This window comes from Centruroides sculpturatus, unplaced genomic scaffold, assembly GCF_000671375.1.
Source record: "Centruroides sculpturatus isolate CEXI.00-Female unplaced genomic scaffold, Cexi_2.0 scaffold308, whole genome shotgun sequence".
NCBI lineage: Eukaryota > Metazoa > Arthropoda > Arachnida > Scorpiones > Buthidae > Centruroides > Centruroides sculpturatus.
In genome coordinates, this window is record NW_019384502.1 from 336,877 (window position 1) to 361,611 (window position 24,735).

The following is a 24,735-nucleotide window of genomic DNA, read 5'->3' on the forward strand; positions in this document are numbered from 1 at the left end:
TTCCGTATGTGTTTCAAAATGTCTTTTAAATTACTAACAACAAATATGAAAGACTAAGTGCAACGTTGTAACAAATTTCATTTCCGTCCAAGTTAAGAATGATATGACTCATCAAAAACTGCGCAAACGAACATAAACAGTGGCGTAATCGTCCGACTCCAGACCAATTTTGAATTTGTAAACTGTCATTGCAACGGACAGTTGACATTGTGCTCTGGAGGAAGCAATTTGTATCACTTTTGCTATGGATATAATTTGTAATCTGGAATTTTTTGCATACCTTTTTAATACATATTTAATTGCGGCTCGCAAAAAATTTCAAATTTTGAAAAATGGCTCGGACTATCAAGGAGCTTGGCCACCCCTGTTCTATACCATTGCACAACAATCATAAATTTTGTAAGATGCTAGTTGTGATGATTATCATTATTTTTGCACAATGTATTTATATATTCAATAAGCCTCAAAAAAAAATAACTGAAACTTTTTCTTCCTCAAATTTGATTATATTATCACTCAGGAAAATTTTATCCTTTATTTATAACAAAGTTTATTACTATCATTTATTGTATACTTCAAAGAATATATTTTATCCATTGTTTTAGTATTAGTATTTGATATACTAATTTTTTATTAGTACAAACCAAATGTCAAGCTCTATGTTTTCTGGAAAAAAAATTGTAATAGCAAAAACACTTGACACTTTTAACATACATATTATAATTAAATAAAAATGAAAAAAATTTTTTATAGCATATTGATAGAGAAATTAGTTTCATATTGATAGTGAACATTTAACCAAAATTCTAATTATTGGATTATTTATGGGTTATTAAATAGATAAAACTGCACTTTTAAATGAGTAATCAAATTACAAAATTTGGTTTAAAGATAGGCAGAGAGGCTGCCATCTTGTGCTATTATTAATAATTAATTTTGAACTAAATAAATCTGATGTTCCTAGAAGAAAAGATTAACCTGGAACAGGGTTCAAACTTATGTGCTCTGCATACTGTGCAGATGCATTACCAGTGATGTTATCCAGACCTCCAAGCAATCTTCACTTCCAGACATATTATTTTAGATCAGTGGTCGGCAACCTTTTAGTGGTATTGTGCAGAACATAAATTATAGTGTTATTCCAAGTGCCAATATGATTCTACCAAGTTTATCATATATGTTATTAAAATTAGTCCAGTTATAACAGACTTAAAAAATGTATAATTTTGAAATTAAGATGTTAATTGAATTATGTTCTTACATGTAAAATGCTTGCATAACATGCAGATTGCAACACAAAGCATAAACACATGCACTATAATAGAAATATACAAACAAAATATTTGTTATTAATGTACCATGGTCTTTGCTGAACTATGACTTTGTAACTAATAAATAAAATATAATTTTTACTACATTTATATTGTCAGAGCGCCACTGAAAATCGTTCCGCCTGCCATAGGTTGACAACCTCTGTTTTAGATCATACAACCACATAGATCAACTTCCAGAACCTCTAAATTAATTTACTTAACTCAAAATTAATCTTCAATCAATAATTATTAATAATAGTACAAGATGGTGGCCTAACTGCCCACCTTTAAACCAAATTCTGTAATTTGATTATTTAATTCAGCAGTGCACAAACTTTTCAATTTGTGGGACAAGTTGCATACAAGTCATAGGTAGGAAGGCCACAAATATTTTGTATATTCCATATATACTAAAAATAAACCTATTTCTATCATTTATAAGTGATGTATCAAATATGTTCACAGGCCAGATTCAGCTTTAGCCATAGTTTTGTCACCATTGATTAATTAATACTTAATTACTGCAAATAATCCAATAATTAGATATTTGGTTATATTATTCACAATATCCAAATTTAAATTTATCAATGTAATTTAAAAAGAACAAAGTCAATTTAAAGATTACCTATAAGCTTGAATTGTTATAACATAGGAACCAGGAAGAAGTAAACGCCAGAATTCTCCCCTTTCTGTCGTAGTGATGTTGTGATCAATACCATCTACCATTACAAATGCTCTTTCGATGCCTTTTCCTGTTTTGGAGTCTGTTACAATTCCTTTTACTCCCATATGAATCTACAGAATATATATAAATATATAATACATTATTATTTCTAGAGGACTTCACCCACCACACTCACTTTGCCTACTTGTTCAAAAATTTCATAACAATCCATTGATTTTCAGTGCCTCATCATTTCTATTTTTATTAAAAATGTGTCATGACAGTTTTAAGCTAAGTACTTTATATATCTATAGAATAGATATGAACAATATTATATATATATATCTTCTATATATGTACAGTTATGTACATATATAAAACTATAATAATAATAAGTTAGTACTGTACATAATATTAGAATATTGTATAATAACATTTGATGAAAATTTTATTACAAATCACCAAAACTATTTAACAACTGCAGTTAATATAATGTTGTTCATTACTTTTATATATCAATCTGTAATCTTTCAAATATAATACAGGCATACCCTGCAGAACATCTTCCTGGTTAGCATTTTCTCAACAGAACATTGTTTGGTTTTTTAACATACAAGGTATAAACTTCATAAAATGTGACTCCCTCCCATGTAAATTCATTTGGTTCTATTTTTTATTTTTTTAGATTGTTAAAAATTTAATATCATATATTTAGTACTCAGCACATGATATTATATATATGTCTTTTATTAGTTAATATTATACAAAAAATATATTTTTCTCGTGACTTTACTCGCGACCAGTTTTTTTAAAGAATTTTCAACAACTGAAGAAAGATTTAGATCTGAAATGCAATAAAAACTGACAATTCAAAATGATTAACTTAGCCATGCTCTTTTAAATACATATTCTGAATGATAAGTTCTACATTTGTCAAGTTATGAGATTTAACAAGTACAACAATTAAATAGCTCAAGAAACTTTAATTATTTCATAAAATGCATCATATAATATACAAAGTTTTTCCATCAATACTTCCATAAAAAAATTTTATTTTTACTTCAATATAATAGTTATAAGAAAACAGTATGTGGAAAAAATCTCTGAGTTTAAAATACTATTGTCAGAAACACATTTAAACATTTTAAAAAAATGTGTTATATATCAACAAATAGGATTTGCATATGGCACTGTAAGAGGTATCACAGTGGCTTCCCAATAACCCTATATCTGAAAGCCTAAACAAATTTTATGGCATCATTAACAATAATCAATCAATTCTACAATTTACAAATATCAGAGAAACTTTTTAAAATATGTAGCAATTTATTCATTCCTTTATTGTTGTAAACTTTTTCAAACAAATCTCTCTATTGCTGTATGTTATTTACCAAGTCATATCATAGATATAATGTTTATGGTACAGCATTCAAATTGTATATGTTAGTGTACTGTAGTACATAAAATAGCTGTTTGTTAACAATCTTATTAACTGTTTGTGATCATAAAGCAATGTTTTAAGAATTTTAAATTTTAACATGATAATGTTTGGTTGTTACTCATATAGAAGTATATAGTTTGTTACAAATTCATTATTTACATATAAAGATTTTATTGTGTTTGTTACATTGTAAGAAACATTAAAATTGATTTGGGTTTTGGTTTGGATTGCAATAATTGTAATTTTTCTTATTTAAAACAGACTTCCAGTAAATGTTTTCATATAAAACATCTGATTTTTAAAACAGATTAATGACATTATGCAGAGAATGCAAATGCCTGAATAATAATAGGATTGTATGATTAATGTAACTAGAAACTAGAAACAACAAAACAGTAACTGGATACAGACATATTTATAATATTCATTCCTTCACAGTTAATTCATTCAATAGACATTTATCCTCTTCTTCTACCAGTTCATTAGTAAAATATCTTGTTTGCTATATAATCATTTCAATATAGTTTTGTTATATTTGATTAGTAACAAATATTATGTCTTGTGCTATTTTTTAATCTTAATTTATACTTAAATTTGTATTTTGTATGCATTAATTAAATATAAAACTTGTTGTAATAAACTTTTTATTTTGATCACAAACACATGTTTAATTGCAGAAATATATTAAAATATCAATAAAATGTATTAAAAGGACAATAAATAAAGCTAAAAAGTAATTGTCATAGTCTAAATTATGAGTCTGTGAAACAAAAAATAGCCGAGACTCGAAAACAATAATGAATAGCAATGTACGGCACTTAAAAAAAATAAAATAACTATTTTGAAATGTAACAAAAATTTAAATTTATTAAGCACGAAATTTAACTAATAAAATAAAACACATGGTATGAACTTTTATATAAATAATAAGCCCTGCAATAAATTTTTAATGTTAAATTAATTCCAAAATTTTTTCAATTATAAACAATAATAAACAAGAATTAGATTTATCAAAATATACTAAACTAATAAATAAAATTTTGACAAACCTTTTCCATATAAGAGAGAAGAGCATTCTTGTTATTTTCCCATTCAGAAGCTAATTTTTCAGCAAATGGATATTTACAGCAGGACAATTCCAGAGTTATCTCAAAACAGTTGCTGTACACATAATTAAAATCTTGCATTCCTCCTGTTTTGAATTTATATGTATAAATATATGAACATTAAATATATACAAATAATAACATTAAAAGTCAATCTTTATTTTAGAACTCCAAAAGTATGACTATCTTAAATAAAATGCAATTTACATAGCTGAGAAAATGGCTTCAAGAGAGCCAAAAATATTTTTGGTTTAATCCAGAAGTATTTTTAGCTGATTTAATATGAATACATTAAGTATTTTTGAATTTTTCAAAAAAANTATATGTGTGGTGTGTGTGTGTTTATGTATGTTTATACACTTAATATAATATTTTATTAATTATTGTGATTTTTATTGCAAATTGTTTTTCTCTAATGCATTTTAAAAAGAACAACTATTCTTATCACATGTATATTATTCCATTGTATTGTGTGAAAAAATAAATCAAACTTATTAAAAGTATTTAAGAATAAATTTTATGTAATTAAATTTTGTTGTTTGTTTAGTGATAATCATCAAACACTTATTATTATTTATATTTTTACAAATAAAAATTATATCAAAACATTACATTTATCTTATGTTTAATCATCATGTTGTTTATTTTAGTTCTCAAATGAAGATAATATCTTCAAAAGATTCTTTAAGCCAAAACTTGCCCAAGAAAATACCTAGTTAAATTACGCTGCAACATTTTAAAAATAGAAGAGTTATGTAATAGATTTACATTGTAATTTTGCAATATTATATCCCTTAAATTTTGTAGTAAAATTTTTGTGTGGGTTATAAAGGTAAATATTATAACAATTGATTCAAAGACTCATCTAATAAAAAAGATTGGATATAAACAAAAAAAAATTCATAAATTTAAAGATTATTCAAGATAAAAAGTTCTTGAAAATCATGAAGACTTACAGTCAAATACAATATTATGACAAAGTTATACATTTCTTGTTTGAAATGAACTCAAGAATAATGAAGAAAAGTAATTTTGCATGCTGCTTTAAATTATGCTCTTATTTCAAAATTATATCAAAAACAAACTACATATATTTACTAGTTAAAAATCTATATTATATTACAGATTTTAAAACTGATGTTTGTATATTATTCCTATATTCTCTGTTTTTGTTTTTAAATTTTTCTAAACTGTTTTGTTGTTACTTAGTTTTAATAAACAAATTTTTCTGTCTTGAATATAAGAATTAATTACTTTTTAATTAATTACCAATATTATTAATGTATTATAAATATAATTATTGATTACCATAAAAAGTTTATCTAGCAAAAACCTAGATGAAATAATATGTACAAATTCTTTTGATAAAATATATCTGATCAAAGAGAAACTAGTGCAATGAGACTATTAAAATTGAATAATAAAAATCCACAAAAACAAGTCATTTACACAGTCAATTTAAAATCTATAAAAGTTTACCTTTCAGAACCAGCAAATTTTTATCACAGTCCCTCTTAATGGAAAAGCATTTAAGGTTAATTACTTTTATATACTTTTGACAATAATTTATTTTAGTATCTAGTTGACAAAACTGAATGTATGTATATATATATATTTTTTTTATTACAAAAATTTGTTGTTCTTTATTAATTACCAAAACATAGTAAGAAAAATTTCAGCTTTATTTATAACAATTTTTTTCTCAGTTTTAAATTTAAATAATCCATTTCAAGATTTAATTATTTACATTTTATCAATTTTGAGGAAAATGTATGAGTTCAAAAGCAGAATGCCATTTCATCTAGAATTTTTTAAAACAAACTAATAATATTCCTCATGTTTATCATTGTCTTGTGTTCTTTAATCCTCTGCTGAAGCATTCTTATCATCTTTCCAACATAATAGGATTCTGAATATCCTATTGCAAAAATGCTTCTGAAGCCATGGAAATGACAATGACAATATAAATACAAAGATGAAGATTTAATTATACTATGGATAATGTAGATTAAATATTAAATAATGAAGTTTAAAGAAACTATATACTTTCACATGCATAAGTGATTTTGAACAGAATAGTGGAAAATTTCAAAAATTAAATTTACTACATCTGGCAAAGTTTTATATATATGTTTAGTTCTTAAAATTTTAGTATAACTGAGATTTTGTTATTATTTTTTACATTTATTTTTACTTTTATCAATAATGTTTTTAATTTTTGTTTTTAGCATCTTTACTATTTTATTTAGGTCTCTATTAAAAAAGTTCATTAGTTTTAAAAATTTTTTCACCATCCCTTCTTCCCACTTGTTTCAATATGAATTCAATAGAATGTTGACAGCTCATGCCATTAGCATTCCATTATAATTTATAACATAAATAAATTATAACTGTTAATACTCTATTGTTTGTTTCAATGTAAATTGGATTAATGCTGGAACAGTAATTCTAAAAGTATTCATCCTAATTAAAATAGTTTGCATACAGGCTTCCAAAAAACAAAAAACAACTTAAGTATTTTGTTTTCTGACTTATGTAAAAAACATGATTGACTGGATTTTGTAATCTCTAACGTTTAAACAGGTGTAGCAGGTCTTTATTGTTGCATAATATTGCATAAATGGTGGAATTTAATCCATAAACATATCTATGCCTAACACATTTTGTATTTTTGCAACATGTTTTCAGCTCATTTATATGTAATTGACAATTGAGATGCAAGATCCTTTTAGTTTTGAATACTTTTGTTTTATTTTAAAATATTTTTTAAATGTTTTTATATACTTTGTATCAAAATCTTATCACTTTGTCAATATGTTTACATAATTTCCTCTCTAATATCCAATTGAATGAAATGTGAATATCAATTAACTATTATATCTCTAAACATAGCTAATTTGAAAGCTGTCGATTTACTCAGAAAGTATTGCTTATAAAAATTACTGTTGATCTCATAAAATTTTGTGAAAGTAAAATTTGTGTTAAGTATCAAATCACAATAGCAGCAACAGTAATCGGTAAATCAGAAATATTTAATAAATGGTATCTTATTGATTTTGATGTTGTTTGATGTTAAGGAGTTTATGTAATAAAATACTATTTCAAAATTAATTATATAAACAATAACTAAATCAACACCTGATCACTCGCTGAGAGATTTATTCTTAACACAAACGTTTTCAATCCAATCAATGGATCATCATCAGGTACATTAGAACATTTCAAAAAATAGAACAACAAGTTCAAAATACAAAAATATAAATATCAATAACGGNCATTATTAACCGAGAGCATTTTCTTTTTGGTAAGTTATCCTTATCCTCTAAGCATTTTTCTGCATTATCTTCAGATCCATGCTTTACCTTTTGCAAAAAGCATGTAATTTTAGATTGCTTGCTTCTAGTTAAAATATCTTTATAATTTTCCTTATATGGTGCTAAGCACTTATGAAGAATAAAGAAAGTATGGAATAAGGGAAAAACATCTCGCAACACAAAATCAGAAGTGTCAAGATCTGGCAACACTGAAACAAGTTTTGAGAAGGACCATCTGTATCTACAGAAGGCGAGAAAAGAAAATTTACATACTTAAGTACTGTACTAATAGTTCACGAAAATAATTATTTTCGTGAACTATTATTACTTAAGTATGTAAAAATTTATTACATTTCATGTTGTACGAGGGTTTACCAATTCTCAAACCGTGTCAGAGTGAATCCGTACTGTGTTATACGGGATGGTACTAATTCTCGAAACTGTGTTAGAGTGAATCCGTGCTATAGAAGTACCGTGTTATACGGGGGTTACCTGTAATATACTTTTGTAATAATAAAACTAAAAGAAAAACTATTTTTGCCAAGTTTCTTTTCTGGATGTCCTTTTCAACGAATTAATTGTTTCTACTTTGACACCCATTGTCAAACAACACATTTTGGTTTATTTGATATTTATCAATAGTTTAAAAGCCATAAAAAATAAAATGAGTTTGTAAATCAAACAAAAAAATGACACTAGTACTGATATGATCTTCAATTCCTTGTTTGCAATGATTTAGTTACTTGGAAATTCAGATAATCAGGATTCAGACAACCTGAATTCTGTATTTCAACAAAATAAGACACCTATTTATTTTGTTGAAATACAATCAATTCAGTTCAATCAATGCATAAATTTTCTTTACAAACTTAATTTAATTGATATTAATTATGTTAATTATAAAAAATTTGTTCATTTTAATTTATCTGTACAAAATTAATAAAAAAATTATGGCCTTAATGAACATAAAATTGTATATCAATGAATTCTAAAAAATTTCTGAAATTATAGCTTATTAAGATATACAAATCTTTATGCACATAATTCAGAAATGAGTATAAAACAATATATTTTCTTGGTATATTATTATTATTATGCAATTTTTATAAGATCTCAATGTCAGAGGGACTTTTAAAAATGCAATTTACACAGTTCTAACCAGGGAAGAGCATATAAAGAAAGATTTACTCTGCTATTGTTTAAATGTGTTTATAATATGAGAAACACACAGCTTAAGAACATATATACATTTATTTTTTCATTGCTACTGTAAAGCATAAATATACATATCATTTTCAATTTATGTAATATGAAGCAGCTTGCCACATTGTAGAACTGTCTCAGAGAAAAACAGTCAAATAATTTCTACTCTACTCAAAAATTTGATTGAAATTAAAAAAAGTGTTAATGTGATGGATGTCAGTGATGCAAAAATATATGCATACCCTCAAAATAATTTTTTTTTAATTCACAAATAAAATAATTTGTATTAAATTTAACAACTACAGAAGTTCATCTTAATTAATTTCAAAAATTCAGTCAGGCACGGATAAGCTACTGCAAAGTGGTATTATCTGTTTTGTTCCAAGCCAGCACTACAATTTGCATTGTGTTTTTGTATTGTGAAATTTCTTTTGTCATTATATTGCTTTTGTAAACTTTCCTCACTAGAATTCTCTTCTCCAAAGGTTTTCCATAGAACTGCAAACCAGGAAATAAGCTGGTCTCTTCATAGCATTAATATTTTACCGATTTAACCAAGCACTTGTGCATGTGCTGATGTGTACTAGTGTGTTGTCATGCTAAAAAGTAAACTTTGTTTTTCTAAAGTATTGCAAGGGAAACAAAAAAAAAAAAAAAAAATTTATTTATTAAAAATTGTGTATCTTTAAGTGTTCAAACTTTAGTCACATTCAATGTACTCTCTGATGTAATGCACTTATTAACAAATTTTTTCCACTGCTCAAAGTTTTTGAATTAATCAATTTTGATATCTTTTAGTGCTTCTTCCATTTTTTGTTTCACCTCTTCCACATTGGCAAACCCTTTGAGGACTTTTTACATGTAGGGAGAAAATTAAAGGGGAGGGCAAGATTGGATGAATAGGGAGGACAAAGCATAGAGATCATACTGTTTTTGGCAAAAAAAAAAAAAAAAAACTGCTGAACACTCAGTATGATATGGGCAGGAGCATTGTCATGGTGGAAAAACCAGTTACCTGTTTCCCACAACTCTGAATGTTTTTTTACCAGAAACTTTGATACAACTTTCTCAAAACTTCTGAATAAAAACTCTGGCTAACCAAAAGTTTAATCCAGAAAAACAAATTCTGAAAGTACAAACCGTTTCACATCAAAGAAATAAATGATCATTGTTTTAACATTCGACTTCACTTGAACTTTTTTGAATCATGATAAAGTGGCAGATTTCCATTGACTGGATTAACTGCTTCATTTCAAGGTCATAACTGTAGTACCAAGATTCATCTCTGGTAATGACTTCAGAATACAAGTCAACATTCCAACTGTTCTTCTAATGTACAACATGCAGGAAAGCAATTGCTTCTTGAAAAATCAAATGTTTGATAAATAAAAAATTGTTGCTGGAAGAGGCTAGAACTCTAAATTTACACATTACTCCAGTTTAAGAAGTTCATTAATTATCTCTTTTTCTGGAGTGAACAAGCAAGATATTAGTGTTTCTGCAACTTGTTTCATACCAAAATCTTTCTATAAAATTCTCTTATAGGAACTCCATGACACTTCAGTCAACTCTACAAGTTCATCAATGGTCCAATGGCAGTCTTTCGAAATTGCTTAATAAATTCTTTCCACATTTTCTTCACTTCAGCTGGTTGTGGGATGTGTGGAACAAGGTTGATCGTCAATTGACATTTCACTTCATTTGAAATGGAAATACTCATTAACTTCAATTTTACTCAGAGCAGTTTTTACTTTTCCAACTGTTATATATAGGAGGAAAGTATGGCATCAGTCAAACAATGATCCCCAAAGATTTTTATATTTTTTAACTCAGGACCTTAAAACATAGAGAAATGTAAAAAAATTCAAGGATTTTTGCTGTATATATGGATATGTGTGTGTCTGTGTGGGGGGGGCTTGATTTTGTTCACCCTATTTGAATCTTAATAACTCCTGTATTTTTTGTTGAAAATTTCTAAAGTTTTGCAGCGAGGCATGGTTATTAGGGGGATTGATGCTATTAAATTTTGGTGATTAATTTAATGGTCAAGGGGGTGGAAATGCATCTCCAGAAGAGTCAGATTTAATGATGATTTTACTTATTAGCATTTACAATTTTTTTAAAAAAACCCATCCCTACCTTCAAAATTAAGCTTTTTGCCATTTTATAATAATTAAACATATAAAAAGTTTTTAAAATAAAATATAACAGATGGCACCACCGAATGTTGTCAGGAAAGTTAAGCAACTTGTTGTTGAGTTTTTTTGTAAGCTGTCTGTAGCATAACAACTATTTCTGTTGCATTTTTTCCCCAACAAATAACAACATTTCATTGTCATGCATTGTTCATATAATTCAGCCATTACAAAACAGGAAATCACACTGAAAAATCTTAAAAAAGTTTACTCTTGCAAAATATAGCCTTTCACAACAACACTATTTGGTAAACAGATGGAGATGAATTCAATGAACTCTTACCTGGCAGGGAAGCTTATACTAGAAGGAGCCCACTGACCAAAAGAGAATTTCTTTTTTTTTTTTTGGTTCCCTCTTGTATGTTATCAGACTGTCTTATAGTACTTGTTAATACTTATTACTATCTATTTTTGGATGATACAATGGCCAATTTCAACTTGCCTCAAAAGTTAAAAATACCCCAAACAATCAGCATACCACCAGAAAAATTTCAGTTAGAAAATTACCGTGGTTCTTTACATAAATCACACCAATGATCGGCAAACCTATCAGATCCATCTACAATAGGAGGTAATAATAGGTCATTACAATTTTCAATGTGGATAAACCTTGATAAACGATTATTGTGCAAAGAGAGAAAGCATGCTTCTCAAACCATTTCAAGAGAATGAAAGTTAAAAAATCCTGCAACTTATGAATATGAGGTATCGCTACAAAATAACAAGACTAAAGCTGGATCTTTAAATCTTGATAGTATACTCACTTTAGTTGTGTTCCCCTTTAATGTATGATCCTTCTGCACACAGTGTTGCATTTGCAACTTCCACTGATCATAACAGTGCTGCAGATCATCATATGTAAGGCATACAGAAGCGCCATTGTTTTTTATTGATGATGTTTTTCATAAACCAAATCAAAATAGTGTCTCTTCAGAGCAAACTTGACTTTAGGGAAAAGTTAAATGTCATACGGAGCTAGGTCAGGTAAGTACAGTGAGTGTTCAAGTAATGTGACTCCCTTCTTGGCTAAAACTTGCTTCTCTGAGTGGAATGGGCTGGTGCATTGTCCTGATGGAAAATGAAACCATTAGTCCATTCTGCTCTGTCAGTAAAGCAGGTTTTGACCAAGAAGGGAGTGTTGCCAGTTTCTTCTTGGTCAAAACCTGTGATCCTTTCCTGCAAAGATTCCAGAACTTCTTTATAGTATTATTGGTTCACAATTTGTTCCACTTTTTGTATGTTTTTTTGGTTTTTGATGTGCTGGGCTGTCCAGAATGTTCATCATCTTTCATCTCTTGGCTCTCAGAAAATCTTCTGTGTCATTCAAAGTCACACGCACAACAAAAAACATGTGCCTCTGTACGCTTCATGTAGCAGGTGCAATGGTTCAGTGGCAGTTTTTTTTCAATTTTACCAAAAATTTCAGGTTGATATGCTGCTCCTTCTTCAAGCTGGCCATTTTTATGACACATGCTAACAACACATCCACTCATAGCAGACACTCACAGCAATCTAATATCGGTAGCAAGTTGAGACTTGCTGTGCTTATTCTACTTGTTCAATGTTGTTTACCCACCTATTCACTTTGGCCCACGTGCAACTGTTGCATGCAGGCGATCAGTCTTGTTATTTTCTAGCCACACCATGTATATTACATCATACCACACTAGGATATATGTAATAACAAACACAGAGCCAATTTCCAGTGTGTATAAACAAAAAATGATCTCTGCACAAACATTTTCTAACTCTTGAAGAATTGCACCTAAAGAAGAACTCAGAAGGAGTTAGAAAACATATGTGCAAATATTATTTTTTGTTTATACACAGAAGAAATTGGTTCTGTATTTGTTATTATGAGTATGTCTTGCAAAATATTTCAATGAAGATTCTTTGGCTTGGTGGCAGTGTGCCTGACTGCTTATTGCAACATTGTAGGTTTGTGTTTCTGTAAGTAAACTTTTTTCAAATCAATGGAATTTTTACAAGAGTTTATACATTTTGTCTACCTATTTTTTTTTTACATTAAAAATGTGCTTTTTTCTATTCCTTGAAAGTTTGTTTTTGGATTCATTTAAAATAAATTTAAAGTTTGCTTTTAAAATTAGAATAATTAATTATTTTATAGTTTAGTATTTTTTATTGTTTCTTTATAACTTAAACATATTTTTATTGTCTTGTTGTTTTATTAGCTACTAGCTTACCCGCCGCGCATTGCTGCGATCTGAGAAGAAAGGAAATTCAAGCAACTTGTTATGATAAAATTAAATTTTCATTTTATCATTTTTATTGAAACTTATTATTATTATTCATTTTCATTGGGAAAACATTTCAAAGTGTCATTTCAATTCTATTTATTTATTGGAGTACTTGAAGATACACGATATTTTTTGTTTTTCCGCCTGGTGCATACATGAATAAATCAGGTTTTCCGATGCGTGAGCGGGCCTCATACAATTGTCCATGCGAGAAGCACGGATTTTCCAAATCTAGCCCACACACTTGCAGCGATTGTCAGAAGTGCAATATTCCCCATTTTTATATATATATATTTTAATCCTTTATAATTTTAATTATTTAATTGCTCCTTCCTCTCTTCCTTGGCATGTTGTGAAATTTCTGAGAGTTGGATAATAAACCGTTTTATCGTAATTTGTCTTTTTAAATTATTTTGAGTTGATATTGAAATTTGGAAAAGAGAATCCTTAGATCGGTAAAATAGGCGAATTTCCTCCTACAACTTCAGTTGTTGTTCGGGATACAGTTAAAGTTTTAACAAAGTTCGAGCGAATACGTAATTAGCAAAAAAAATTGAAATAAAGTGATTATACAAAAATTATTACAAATATCGTAGATAACAGTTCACAAATGCATATACACAGATATTTTTTGAAGGAGAGGAAATGGTCTTCGCAATTTGAAATCGATCGAACACACTGTGCGCGAATGCTCGTGTAAACGCGCGCCATCTATCGTAGGGTAAATGCCAGAAAACTTTGTGGGAGTGTATTAAAAAACTTCCCAAAGCTTCATGGCAATCGTACTATGCCACAAACCTTCGCCGGAGTATATTAAACAACTTCCCAGAGTTTCACGGCAATCGGATAAACGGTGTGGTAATGCATAAAGGACAGACAGACAGACACACACACACATTCATTTTTATATATATAGATAAAAAGGGAAAATAATTATGATGCAAATAATAAGAAACCAGAGAAGTGACATTAAAAGATGATTGTTTACTGTCATGTACAACAATTCAATACAAAAAACACTTACGTAAAACCAGTTAACCGGAGTGGTTGTGTACTAGGGTAGCTAACATTTTTGAGGCCCCTTCTGGCTCTTCTTCAGGCTGTTGTGCAAAAAGAAGTCAGATGTAAATCGAATAATTTCCTTTTGAACAGATCGTCATTTGAATCCCAACACGTGGAAACCTTCCAGGAGATTTAAAATAAAACGAGTTATGTTTAGTGTAAAGAGCATGCTCATGTTATTGATGTTGAAATATTTAAATATTATTATCTAGCAGGATCTGCCATGCTGTTGAAAGGGCCATCTCATCTTTAAAATTAATGCATGTGATGCTACATCCTGCTCTGAATATTTCCATAGTCTCCAAGACTTTGAGATGTTCCGGGTGGTTGATAGTGATGATAATGCACACTGCGTTACAGTCTGCAGTAATGTCCTGATCGGTGGCATATGTTGAGAGAGCCTAACCTTGATATTTTCCCGACAGTCTGGCGTTCATCTTCCTTCAACAACTTGTGATGATATTCTGCAAAGTTTTTTAAAACTATAGCTACATTAGTTTGTCATGAAATTTTGAATTGCTTCAACAGATTGGGTTAATTCTTTGCTATAAATCTGTAACTCTTTCCAGTTGTACTAATCTTGTAACTAACTGTAATGCTGTAATTTGATGTTTATCAAAATCCAAAAGTTTCCTTTTACAAAATATATTTGAAAAATGAACATTTAAGGTATGTATATTTTTGCATCACTGATATATCAACACTAACATTTTTTTTGTTATTTAAAATTTTAATCAAATGTTTTCTGAGTGGAATTGCACTTTATTTAATTCTTTTTTCTCTCAAGCAACATTATATTTTATGCAAAACAGAAAACAACATTAAATTACTAAACTGAAGGTGATGTATATTTATGCTCTGCAATGTATAGTATACACTGGAATCTCTGAAACTACAACATACATTTTTAAAAATGCTAATTCCTATCATAAATGGAAATTTTTCATACAAGATCTGTTATAAATGCTTCAATACTTCTAAGAAAAATTACTTTCTTAGCAAATTTAGAACAGGAAAAAAAATTTCATATAATGCTCAAATAGTTTTGTAAATATGTTTAAGCAGTATAAGTTTGAGCTTAATGTTGCATATACTTAAATGCAGTCATTTGTATACATAAAAATAAGTCTTTCCTTGTGTTAATGCATTGATCAACTATCTCACAAAACTAGTAAAAAAATTAAGAAGCAAATAAAAAGCTTATTTGCTATATCCTACACACAACTGCTGTGCTCATTGCATATATCAAAACTATCTTTCACAAACCATTTTTATCTTTAGCTCAAGGACAAAATGAGCATCAGCCTTTCTTTTCCAAATAATATTGGTCTTCTTATCTCTTATTGCTGACTTCAATTTCTGTGAGCATGCCATAACATAGTCTGAATCATCACCAAACATGTCTTCAGATTATTATTTTCTATCAACAACTGTCTCATTTCTTTCCTTCTCCATTTTCCTAGCTGTAATCTAAAACTTTCACAGAGAAAATGTACACAGTGGGGTGTATGGAACCACATGATTTCAATGGATAGTAGAATAAATGGCCTATTAGGTTTCCATTAGAAAAGTCTACCAACTTAATTTAAATAAACTCCCATGAGTCTTTTTTCAGAATTATAACAATACAGTAATACCCCGAACTTACACGATAGGTGGGACCGAGCGGTAACCGCATAAGTCAAATTCGCGTAAGTTGGGGTATAATTTCGCATATAAATACATACAAATAATTTTTAATTGGGGCCGGAGACTAAAGAAAACAATAATTTAGAAAAAAATGTTTAATAAAATCTTAGATAATACATATGTATAACAAATTAGGCCTATATTATTTTACAATTTTTCACATTTACTTGATTATCACACCATAATTTTAACATTGTTTCCATCTCAGCGATAATACTGTGACGTTTACGAATGATGCTTGAATTTAAAGATTGAGCATTTTTCACAGCTTCGAGAATTTTTTCTTTGCCTTTTATAATTGTTCTGACCGACAATTCCGGTAGATCAAACTTCTTTGCCAATTCACAAATTTTCATTTTTGTATCGAAGTCTTTAATAATGGGTACGTTCGTAAAGTCAAACGAGTTAAACGCGTTAGTAACGAATCGTTCGAAAAGTCTAACGAAATAGGAATAACGATGACTTCATTCTCGCTTAACTCGTTCGACTTTACGAACATACCCAATGTTAACTTTACATTCCAAAGATAAAGTTTTTCTTTTCTTGTTTGATGCAGAAGAATTAGTTCTACTTCGTTTGGATGACATAGTAGAGTCTCTCGAGTCTCCGTAGATATAACAAACACAGAAATAAATAACACAAAATAAATTGTAGCTATGTGTGGATTCCGCGCGACACATCCGAACATGTAAGCTGAACAATAGTGTGGGGGGAGTGAGTAATCAAGGGTTGCGTGGCGCTCAAACAAAAGACGAATCGACAAGATTTGAAAATCGCATAACTCCGGGTTCACGTAAGTTGGGGTAGTGTAAGTCGGGGTATTACTTTATAAGTACCCAATAGGGTCTTACAGACCCCCTTCTTTTTTCTCAAAAATTTCCTAATATGGGATATGCTGTTTTTTCCACTAAGCCCCTCAATTCTTTACACATTAAAATCTGCTCATTGTGATTTGTCTATACTGATGATAATGGACTAATAACATTAAGTAGGAATTAAATAAATATGATTATTAGTAGAAATTCTGGCTTTATTGACTCCAGCATCAAAAGGACATTTTAAAGTATTAAAATATATATAACAAGTATTGATGATAAATAATCTTATTAAGTGTATAAGAATTAAAGTTATGCATTGTATGTTCATGCGGAATATATATACTGTATACATAAATGTTTACAAAATTGACTATTAACTTAAGAAATTAGAAGTTTTTAGTGAAGGATGTTTGTAGATTAACTGTAATTTTTATTTAAACAATACTTTACAAGTAACTTTTAATAACTAAAATTTAAAAAATGTAGCAGATTTATTATTTGTTTATTCTACTATCATACTAAACAATAATCCTAGCCACACAAGTATTGTATTTCGTTTCCTAATAAAAAGTATATTTCATGTATCATTAAATGTGTGTATAGCTAATTATTGTGTTTTATTTCATGTTATAAGTAAATTAGAGCTTTTACAATAAAGGTGATTTACTGTCCCCACGTGGCCTCTTCAGTTTGATATTTCAAACGTTGAACGAAAAATAAAAAACAAGTGATTCTAACAATATACTGAACTTGTTAATTACAGAGACGTTTTCCATCCTGCTATTATTCTGAGTATCGCCTATATGTAAGTGGCATATTTAGGTGAGAGAAGTACAGCAGGGCTTTTATAAGACTTGTAATTTCAACAATGCTTGCTTGTCATTTTATAACCTGTTACGAACCTAGTCTCTCGCCTGTGTAAAAAATTTCGAAAAGTCTTTTAGTATTTTTAGCTGTAGGCATATTCTATATATTCATTAGTAATTTATAATTATGTATATAATTGTTTAAATATAAAAATATGAGCAGATAAGTTCAGCGTTGCTCTGGCAAAAAATAACAACAGTAAAGATTAATTAGATTATTTCGTACTTCTAACCTTTCTATTATATTATATTATATTAAAGTATTTAATATATATTGACTAAGGTAATTTTACGTAAGAGTTTTTCATACTAATTTATCACATTTAATTCTATAAACTGTGCACAGTAGAAGAATAGAAAAATTTTAAAACGTGTTAGATTGGTTCTGTGAGATAAACTCTTACGTAAGATGACCGTTATTGTTATATAGCCGATCTTACCCGTTTTCATTTGGTGCAAAAATTACGTTTTGTCTCTAATGAGATTAATTAAAGAATTTTTAGATGGATCTAATACTATGGTCGAATCCTCGAAGAAACTCAAAAAAATGGCATCTAAAATACTACAGTAGTCGAGTTCTTCTAAGTAATCTTCAACTCGCTCCTCCGTGGGGAGAATTTCAAATTTTATGACAATTTTTAATTTCTATCATAAAAAGTAAATATGCAACATCTTCAGTGATTTGTATATTTTAAATATGCCTATACAGCCAGTCATGAAGTAAACAATAAGGAAAAGAATACACAGTTTCACAATAAGTCAAGTAAATTCGAATCAACATACAGATAACAATATTTTGTATGTTGATTCAAATAAGTGGTTAGAATTATAAAGTCATATTACTTTTGTAGATAACAGACAACAGTAGATTTTACGTTATTAAAAATAAACATAAATAATACATTAGAAAAACATTCGATATTTTAAAAGAAAATAAATAAATAAAAATAATTACTTTTTTTAAATTAAAAGAATTGATAATCTTTTTCTTTGTTTTTATATTCACACGTAAAGTTATTTCATGTTTACTTGAAATTCAGCAAATAAAATATAATTTATTTATAGTGACTTTTGTAAAACACTCCTATAAGCTTTTTGAAGTTAGTCATTTTCCTGGCATTAGAAGTGTTTTATCTTAACATTATAATTTTAAAATATTTTAATTTGAAGTCAAGATATTTAAGTCAAATATATTAGTTCAGTTTTTGTGACATAAAAAATTTAAAGTACAGTCTAATATTATTAATACTGCACTTTAAATTTTTTTAGAAATATTTTTAATAGTTTCGATTATAAACCATTCATGCTGCTTATAGAAAATTTGTTTCAGAGCTTATTTATTTAAACCCTTGTTACAATTTTTGGTAGAAAAGTTAAAAATTCCAAGCAAAATGTGTTTACAGGAACTCTTTAGACAATGAGCTATATATATAAAATATATTTTCGAAATTACTTCGTATAGAGCATTATCTTTTTACATAAAAATCCTCTAGAAAATTTAAAAAAAGCGAAAATATTTAATTTAAATATAAATAAGAGTTTTTTGAGTAATTGCAGACAGTTCTGATTAGTGTTGAGTAAACAAAGCAAACATAAGAAGAAAATGTTACACTTTCTTCTCTAAAAAAATTAAATACAGTTTATGTATAAAGAATAACATATCCTAACAATAATTTTATGAGACAATATAGTTATTTAAAACAAGCCAAAAAACCCTTTTCGTAATTTATTTTCTATGCTTTAAAAGTGTGGTGATATTGATTTTTTACATGCGCTTTACTTCACATAAAACACGTAGTTGTCAAATAATAAATAAAACAAGTGAAACGGCAAAACGGTGTTTGGGACAAGACTATGTCTCGGAGACTCGCCACTAAGCAGAATTACTTTGACGGTTAAGGCGGTCCACGTTCTCATTCTCCAATATTCTTTAGTAACACTGCTTTTGGGATNATATATTTATTTTATTATGTATTGATGAGATTGTTTTGAAAATTTTCAATTAAATTATGAAATTAAATAATTCATACAAAATAATACATATCATTTTTATTATTAAAGTGTAAAACAGAATTAATGTTCATTATTAATGTAAAATATTATATTAAAACAATAAATTATTCAAATGAAGTGAATATAAATATTGAAATTTATTAATTGTTGAATTGACTTAATTCTTATGTTAAGTATAAGTTTAGAGTTAGGTAAATATTTAAGATTATAATTATTTAATTAACTATATATACAATTCTATAAATTATTGAAATACTTAAATGCTAATGTTTTCAGCATACTTTATGCCATTCTCAGTCCATTTATATATAGTTAATTAGAAAGTAATAATCTTAAATATTCAAATAACATGGAATTAAAAGATTACTTTATTAGATAGACTAGTATTTTGTATATATTTTGTTATCTGAATATTTTACGTATTAACTAATTAAATTTTATTTTTCTTTATTTTATTTCAAAAATTATAATAAAAATTTTTTGGCATTTTGTTCAAACAATACTGTAATTTTATTTTTTCATTTTCTGACAGATAAATTATGTATTTTTATTGTTAAACAGATTTTTATAGTAAACATTGAATTTACATTTAAAAAGTTATTTAAATTATTATTTATTTTTCAGTAAAATGTTATTAGTAACTATTATTAATATTATATCATAATTTTGCTAAAAAACTTTTACATATTAATATTATTCAAAATGAATTTTATGTTAATAATAAGACCACTTATTCTTTATCATCAAGATAAAATAATGATTTAAACTGAAAATATGTAGCATAACATAATACATCATTTATTATAAGTTTATAATTTAAGAATTTCATATGTGCATGTTTAATATAGTTTTAAATTTGAAATAATGTATTGATTATATTTTGTTTAACGTTAAATGGGTTGAACAGGATAAGAATTTGATAATTTCATCTTAGTATTTAAAAATAATCAAATTGGTAATGTTTTATCTTCTGTCATCATGCTAATTTGTTATATTTTATATACTTTATGCAATTTCAAAAGATAATACAGTTAATTTTCTATGGAATAAAATATTGGTATTATCTTTGACTCTATTTTTAATTATTCTATTAAGTTTTTTCATTAATATTAAATAAAGATTTACATAGTTAACTTATAATTAGTGATGTGCCAGATATCCGTATCTGTATCCATGGATATCTGAGGGAAAAAAAAGATCCGTATTTGTAACCGTATTTGTTACTTTTTAACAGATCTTTAACAGATCTTTTATCTTAATTAATTAATGAATTTCATTACTTATAGGAAATTTTAAAGATAGATAGCAATAAAATACTAATAACTTCAATTCAAATCAATTTTTATTTCTTAGAATCATATATTTGGAACATTCATATTGCAAAAGTTTTATCATGCAAAATTCATTTACTATCGTAAAATATTTCCATATTATACTACTAAACGTTTTTGTCGACATTGTTTTTATTTTAATTTAACTCAACACTCTCCAAAGATACAAACATAATCTATGCTATCCTGTGTCACACTAAACTATAAACACGCGCAATGCAAGTCAAAACACGTCGCATTACTAATGCAAAATGTCAACTATCGGTCCAAGGTCACAAGCACCGGCACCGACTGAGCACGAAAGTTGATATCTGTATCCGTATCCATGGATCTAGACACTAATGATCCGTATCTGTATCCGTATCCGCAGATATACATTTTTAACGATCTGGCACAAAACTACTTATAATTCATATAGCCTATTTTATTTATTCTTTTGTTATGTGATTCATAAAGTTTTCATTTTTATATGGTAATACTGAGTAATATTAATTAATTCAGACAAATGAATATTAAAATTTGTAAACTTATTATTATATATATTATTAGCAATTAAAAAGATATATTTAAAGACATTTACTTATTTGATATTAAAATAAATTTTGGCAATATGTCAAGATAATATGAATTATTAAAATCACAACAGATCTATGATTATAATGTATAACTTTTTTAATACTTAAATTTTCTTTTATAATATCAATTTATTAGCATCATTTATTTTAAAAAGTAATTATAAATAATAACAGGAATTGAAACAAAAATATAAATATTTAATTAAAAGAAATTTAATTTTATATTTCTAGTAACATATTTTGTTTTAATTCAAATGTTAATTATTACTTATTCACTTAATATATTTATATTATAAATTAAAATAAAATGAATACTCTAACAATTTTTTAGATCAGTAAATTCAACTACTCAAACTGGGTATATGTAAATAAACACTACACACAAAATAAACATCCAGCAAAAAACTACAAAACTATATAAAAATTTACATAGTTTTGCATTTTCTTGCTGCATATTGGTTTTTATATCTAGTGTTTATTTAGATCTGTAATTGTAATCATCAACCATCAAAATGCAGACCACTGTCAGTGCTGATCCACTGATGAAAAATAACTAATAAAAACATATTAATTGTATTTGTTTTTATTTTTAAATTGCATTTGGAAATTAAATTTGATAAACTGTGCACAGTGGCTGTAAACTCTTAAATATATTTTGCGTCATAATAAAAATATAACTTGACATACATATTTATAAATAATTTTATTTTCAAATTACATCATTTCTATGACCAAGGGCGGCGTAAGGCATGGGCAACATGGGCCACCGCCTGTGTCCGAAGGGCCTCGCGCCTCGAAGGTTTATGCATTACTTAAAAGCCGCAAATGTGACGAAAAAATTTTACTCGTCATAAAATGATAAATAGTTTGTCAAATTTTTATTCATAAAAATGCAGTTTCAACTGCTTTTTATTTTATAAAATCCGTCTTCTTGCGCCACCAGAGGACCTTTTAAACAATAGGTAGTCTGTTAGCGTCGGTTAGTAGTAGTCCAAATTCAATACGAACATTTGTTTCTTGAAAATTTGATCACGATTTAAATACAGTATTTACTTTTAATATTACCAATATGTCATCGAAAAGAAAACGTGTTGTATTATCATTAAAAGACAAAGTATTTGTTTCGATTATCCAAATTTTTCTTTTTCTGGACTACCTTCATCCCCAATTAATCCGGATAATCGAGGTTCTACTGTATTAATAAATAATTTTACTAATCAGTAGAAAAAATTTTTTTTTATCACATTATTCTTATTTTCATAGAAAATTTGATATTTTACTGAAAAACATTGTCTCAAATTTCAATTTTTTTTTAACATTCCTGAAAATAAATCAAATATATCATCAACTTTTAAACAAATAAAGTTAAAAAACATTTTACTAAAATCTATACCTCATTGATAACAATACCCAGCAATTATTATAATTTGTAATACAGTATTTTATTTTAAAAAATGTGCGTAAACAAATTACTTAAAACCTATGAGTAAAATTATATTTTGACATAGTAACGTAAATAAATTGTTTCAAAAAATAAATCTTTGTGGACAATTCAGAAACTACTATCCATTAACTGATTTATTTACGACAAAAAAATCTTGATCTTTGCAAACTGAAGATATTTTATGTAAATTATATTACTGTACTGTAAAGCAATAGCATAATATACGATAAACATTACGAAATTGCATTGAAATATCTTTTACTGATTTGAAAAACAATTCGAATATTAAAATCAATCCAAACTTCAAACTGCTAACCTGTTAAGACTTCTGATAATTTATATGGATTTTTATTTTATTTATCGTTTGCAGATTAAGACTTAAGTAAAATCTGATTTATATTTTGTATGTAAAGCAATTTAAGCATGAAAAAAATTCAATCATTCAAACGAAAACGAAACCAACCTGCATTAAAGGAGCATCGTCTCCATTTTTGAGCTTTTCAGTCAGCAAACATTGACTTTCTGCATTCCAAACGAATATATCGGAGTCGTTGACGGCTAAAATGCTTATGGACTCGTTAATATTCTTATATTTATCACCATTCTTCTTTAATTCTTGCAAAATTCGACTGTTATCCAAATCAACCATGGTCGCCATCTTTGACATGAAAATACTCGCGGCCCAGGATGAAATTTCCAACTTCAATAATAAAAACACGTTATAAAATGAAAGATAATAAATCATAAGACACGCTTGTCGAACAAGAATAGATAATATGGTTCTTTTTTGGTCAAACACAGATACTTTTTAACTAAAGAAGCGAATTAAGCTGCGTGGAGAGTATCGGGGTCTGTCTGGTCACGTGGACAATTAGTTGTCATTCGTCTTGAGCAAAGATGGCTGCGAATGTACAGTCTTTGGCACAGCATTGGAAAAACTTCGACCTCCCCAGCCTTCAGGTAAGGATTAGAAGCGGCGTGGGCGAGCGTATGGGCTTACAAGGTCCATCCGGTTGGACGGAGAATCGTAACAAGTCGTTGCAGTGTCGGTAATTAAAATTAGAACGGGTATGTTATATTGATACCGATAGGTTATCAGCGGTGATCGATGCCTGATTCGGAGTAAGGGTAGCTGCGTCTTTGTTGTCCATTTGATTGCTGGTGACAGCGGGTGCTGGTGGAGATGGTGCGTACCAATTCACACGGCAGCCGTCACTTCGATTTATATCTGTTCTGGTGTTGATCCTAGTTGGATAACCAGGAGCAACTTTTTGCTGGTTCGCATGTTTCCGAGTTTGAAACTCGCGCAGTCTGTCGGTCCCGTTAGCTGGCTGCGCGCTGCAGCCGTGCCCATTGCGGTGGACGGCGGCTGCTTGTATGGTTGTGGTGCGGACTACCGAGCTCCGGTTCAGGTAAAGTTTTCTTAGCAGAAGCAGAAAACAA

The 24,735-nt window shown here is 28.1% G+C and overlaps 2 protein-coding genes across 6 annotated transcripts in view; one reads left to right on the forward strand and one right to left on the reverse strand.

Annotated features, from left to right (window-relative positions):
* LOC111622109 (carboxypeptidase D-like) overlaps positions 1-4,626 on the reverse strand; it is a 178,877-nt gene extending 174,251 nt beyond the window's left edge. Inside the window, exons 1-2 of the mRNA XM_023364424.1 lie at positions 4,468-4,626; positions 1,939-2,108 (exon numbers count right to left, since the gene is read on the reverse strand). Coding sequence (XP_023220192.1) covers positions 1,939-2,108; positions 4,468-4,605 — 308 coding nt within the window. The 5' untranslated portion in view covers positions 4,606-4,626. The remainder of the gene's footprint in view (positions 1-1,938; positions 2,109-4,467) is intronic.
* A 19,490-nt stretch (positions 4,627-24,116) lies between these two features.
* LOC111622116 (homeobox protein cut-like 1) overlaps positions 24,117-24,735 on the forward strand; it is a 193,662-nt gene continuing 193,043 nt past the window's right edge. For 2 of the 5 annotated variants that reach the window (XM_023364442.1, XM_023364438.1), the window contains exon 1: positions 24,300-24,704. In XM_023364442.1, the coding sequence (XP_023220210.1) occupies positions 24,576-24,704 (129 nt within the window). In that variant the 5' untranslated portion in view covers positions 24,300-24,575. Of the gene's footprint in view, positions 24,253-24,299; positions 24,705-24,735 lie in introns of those variants that run through there. The other 3 variants (XM_023364437.1, XM_023364439.1, XM_023364440.1) reach the window with 3 other exon arrangements.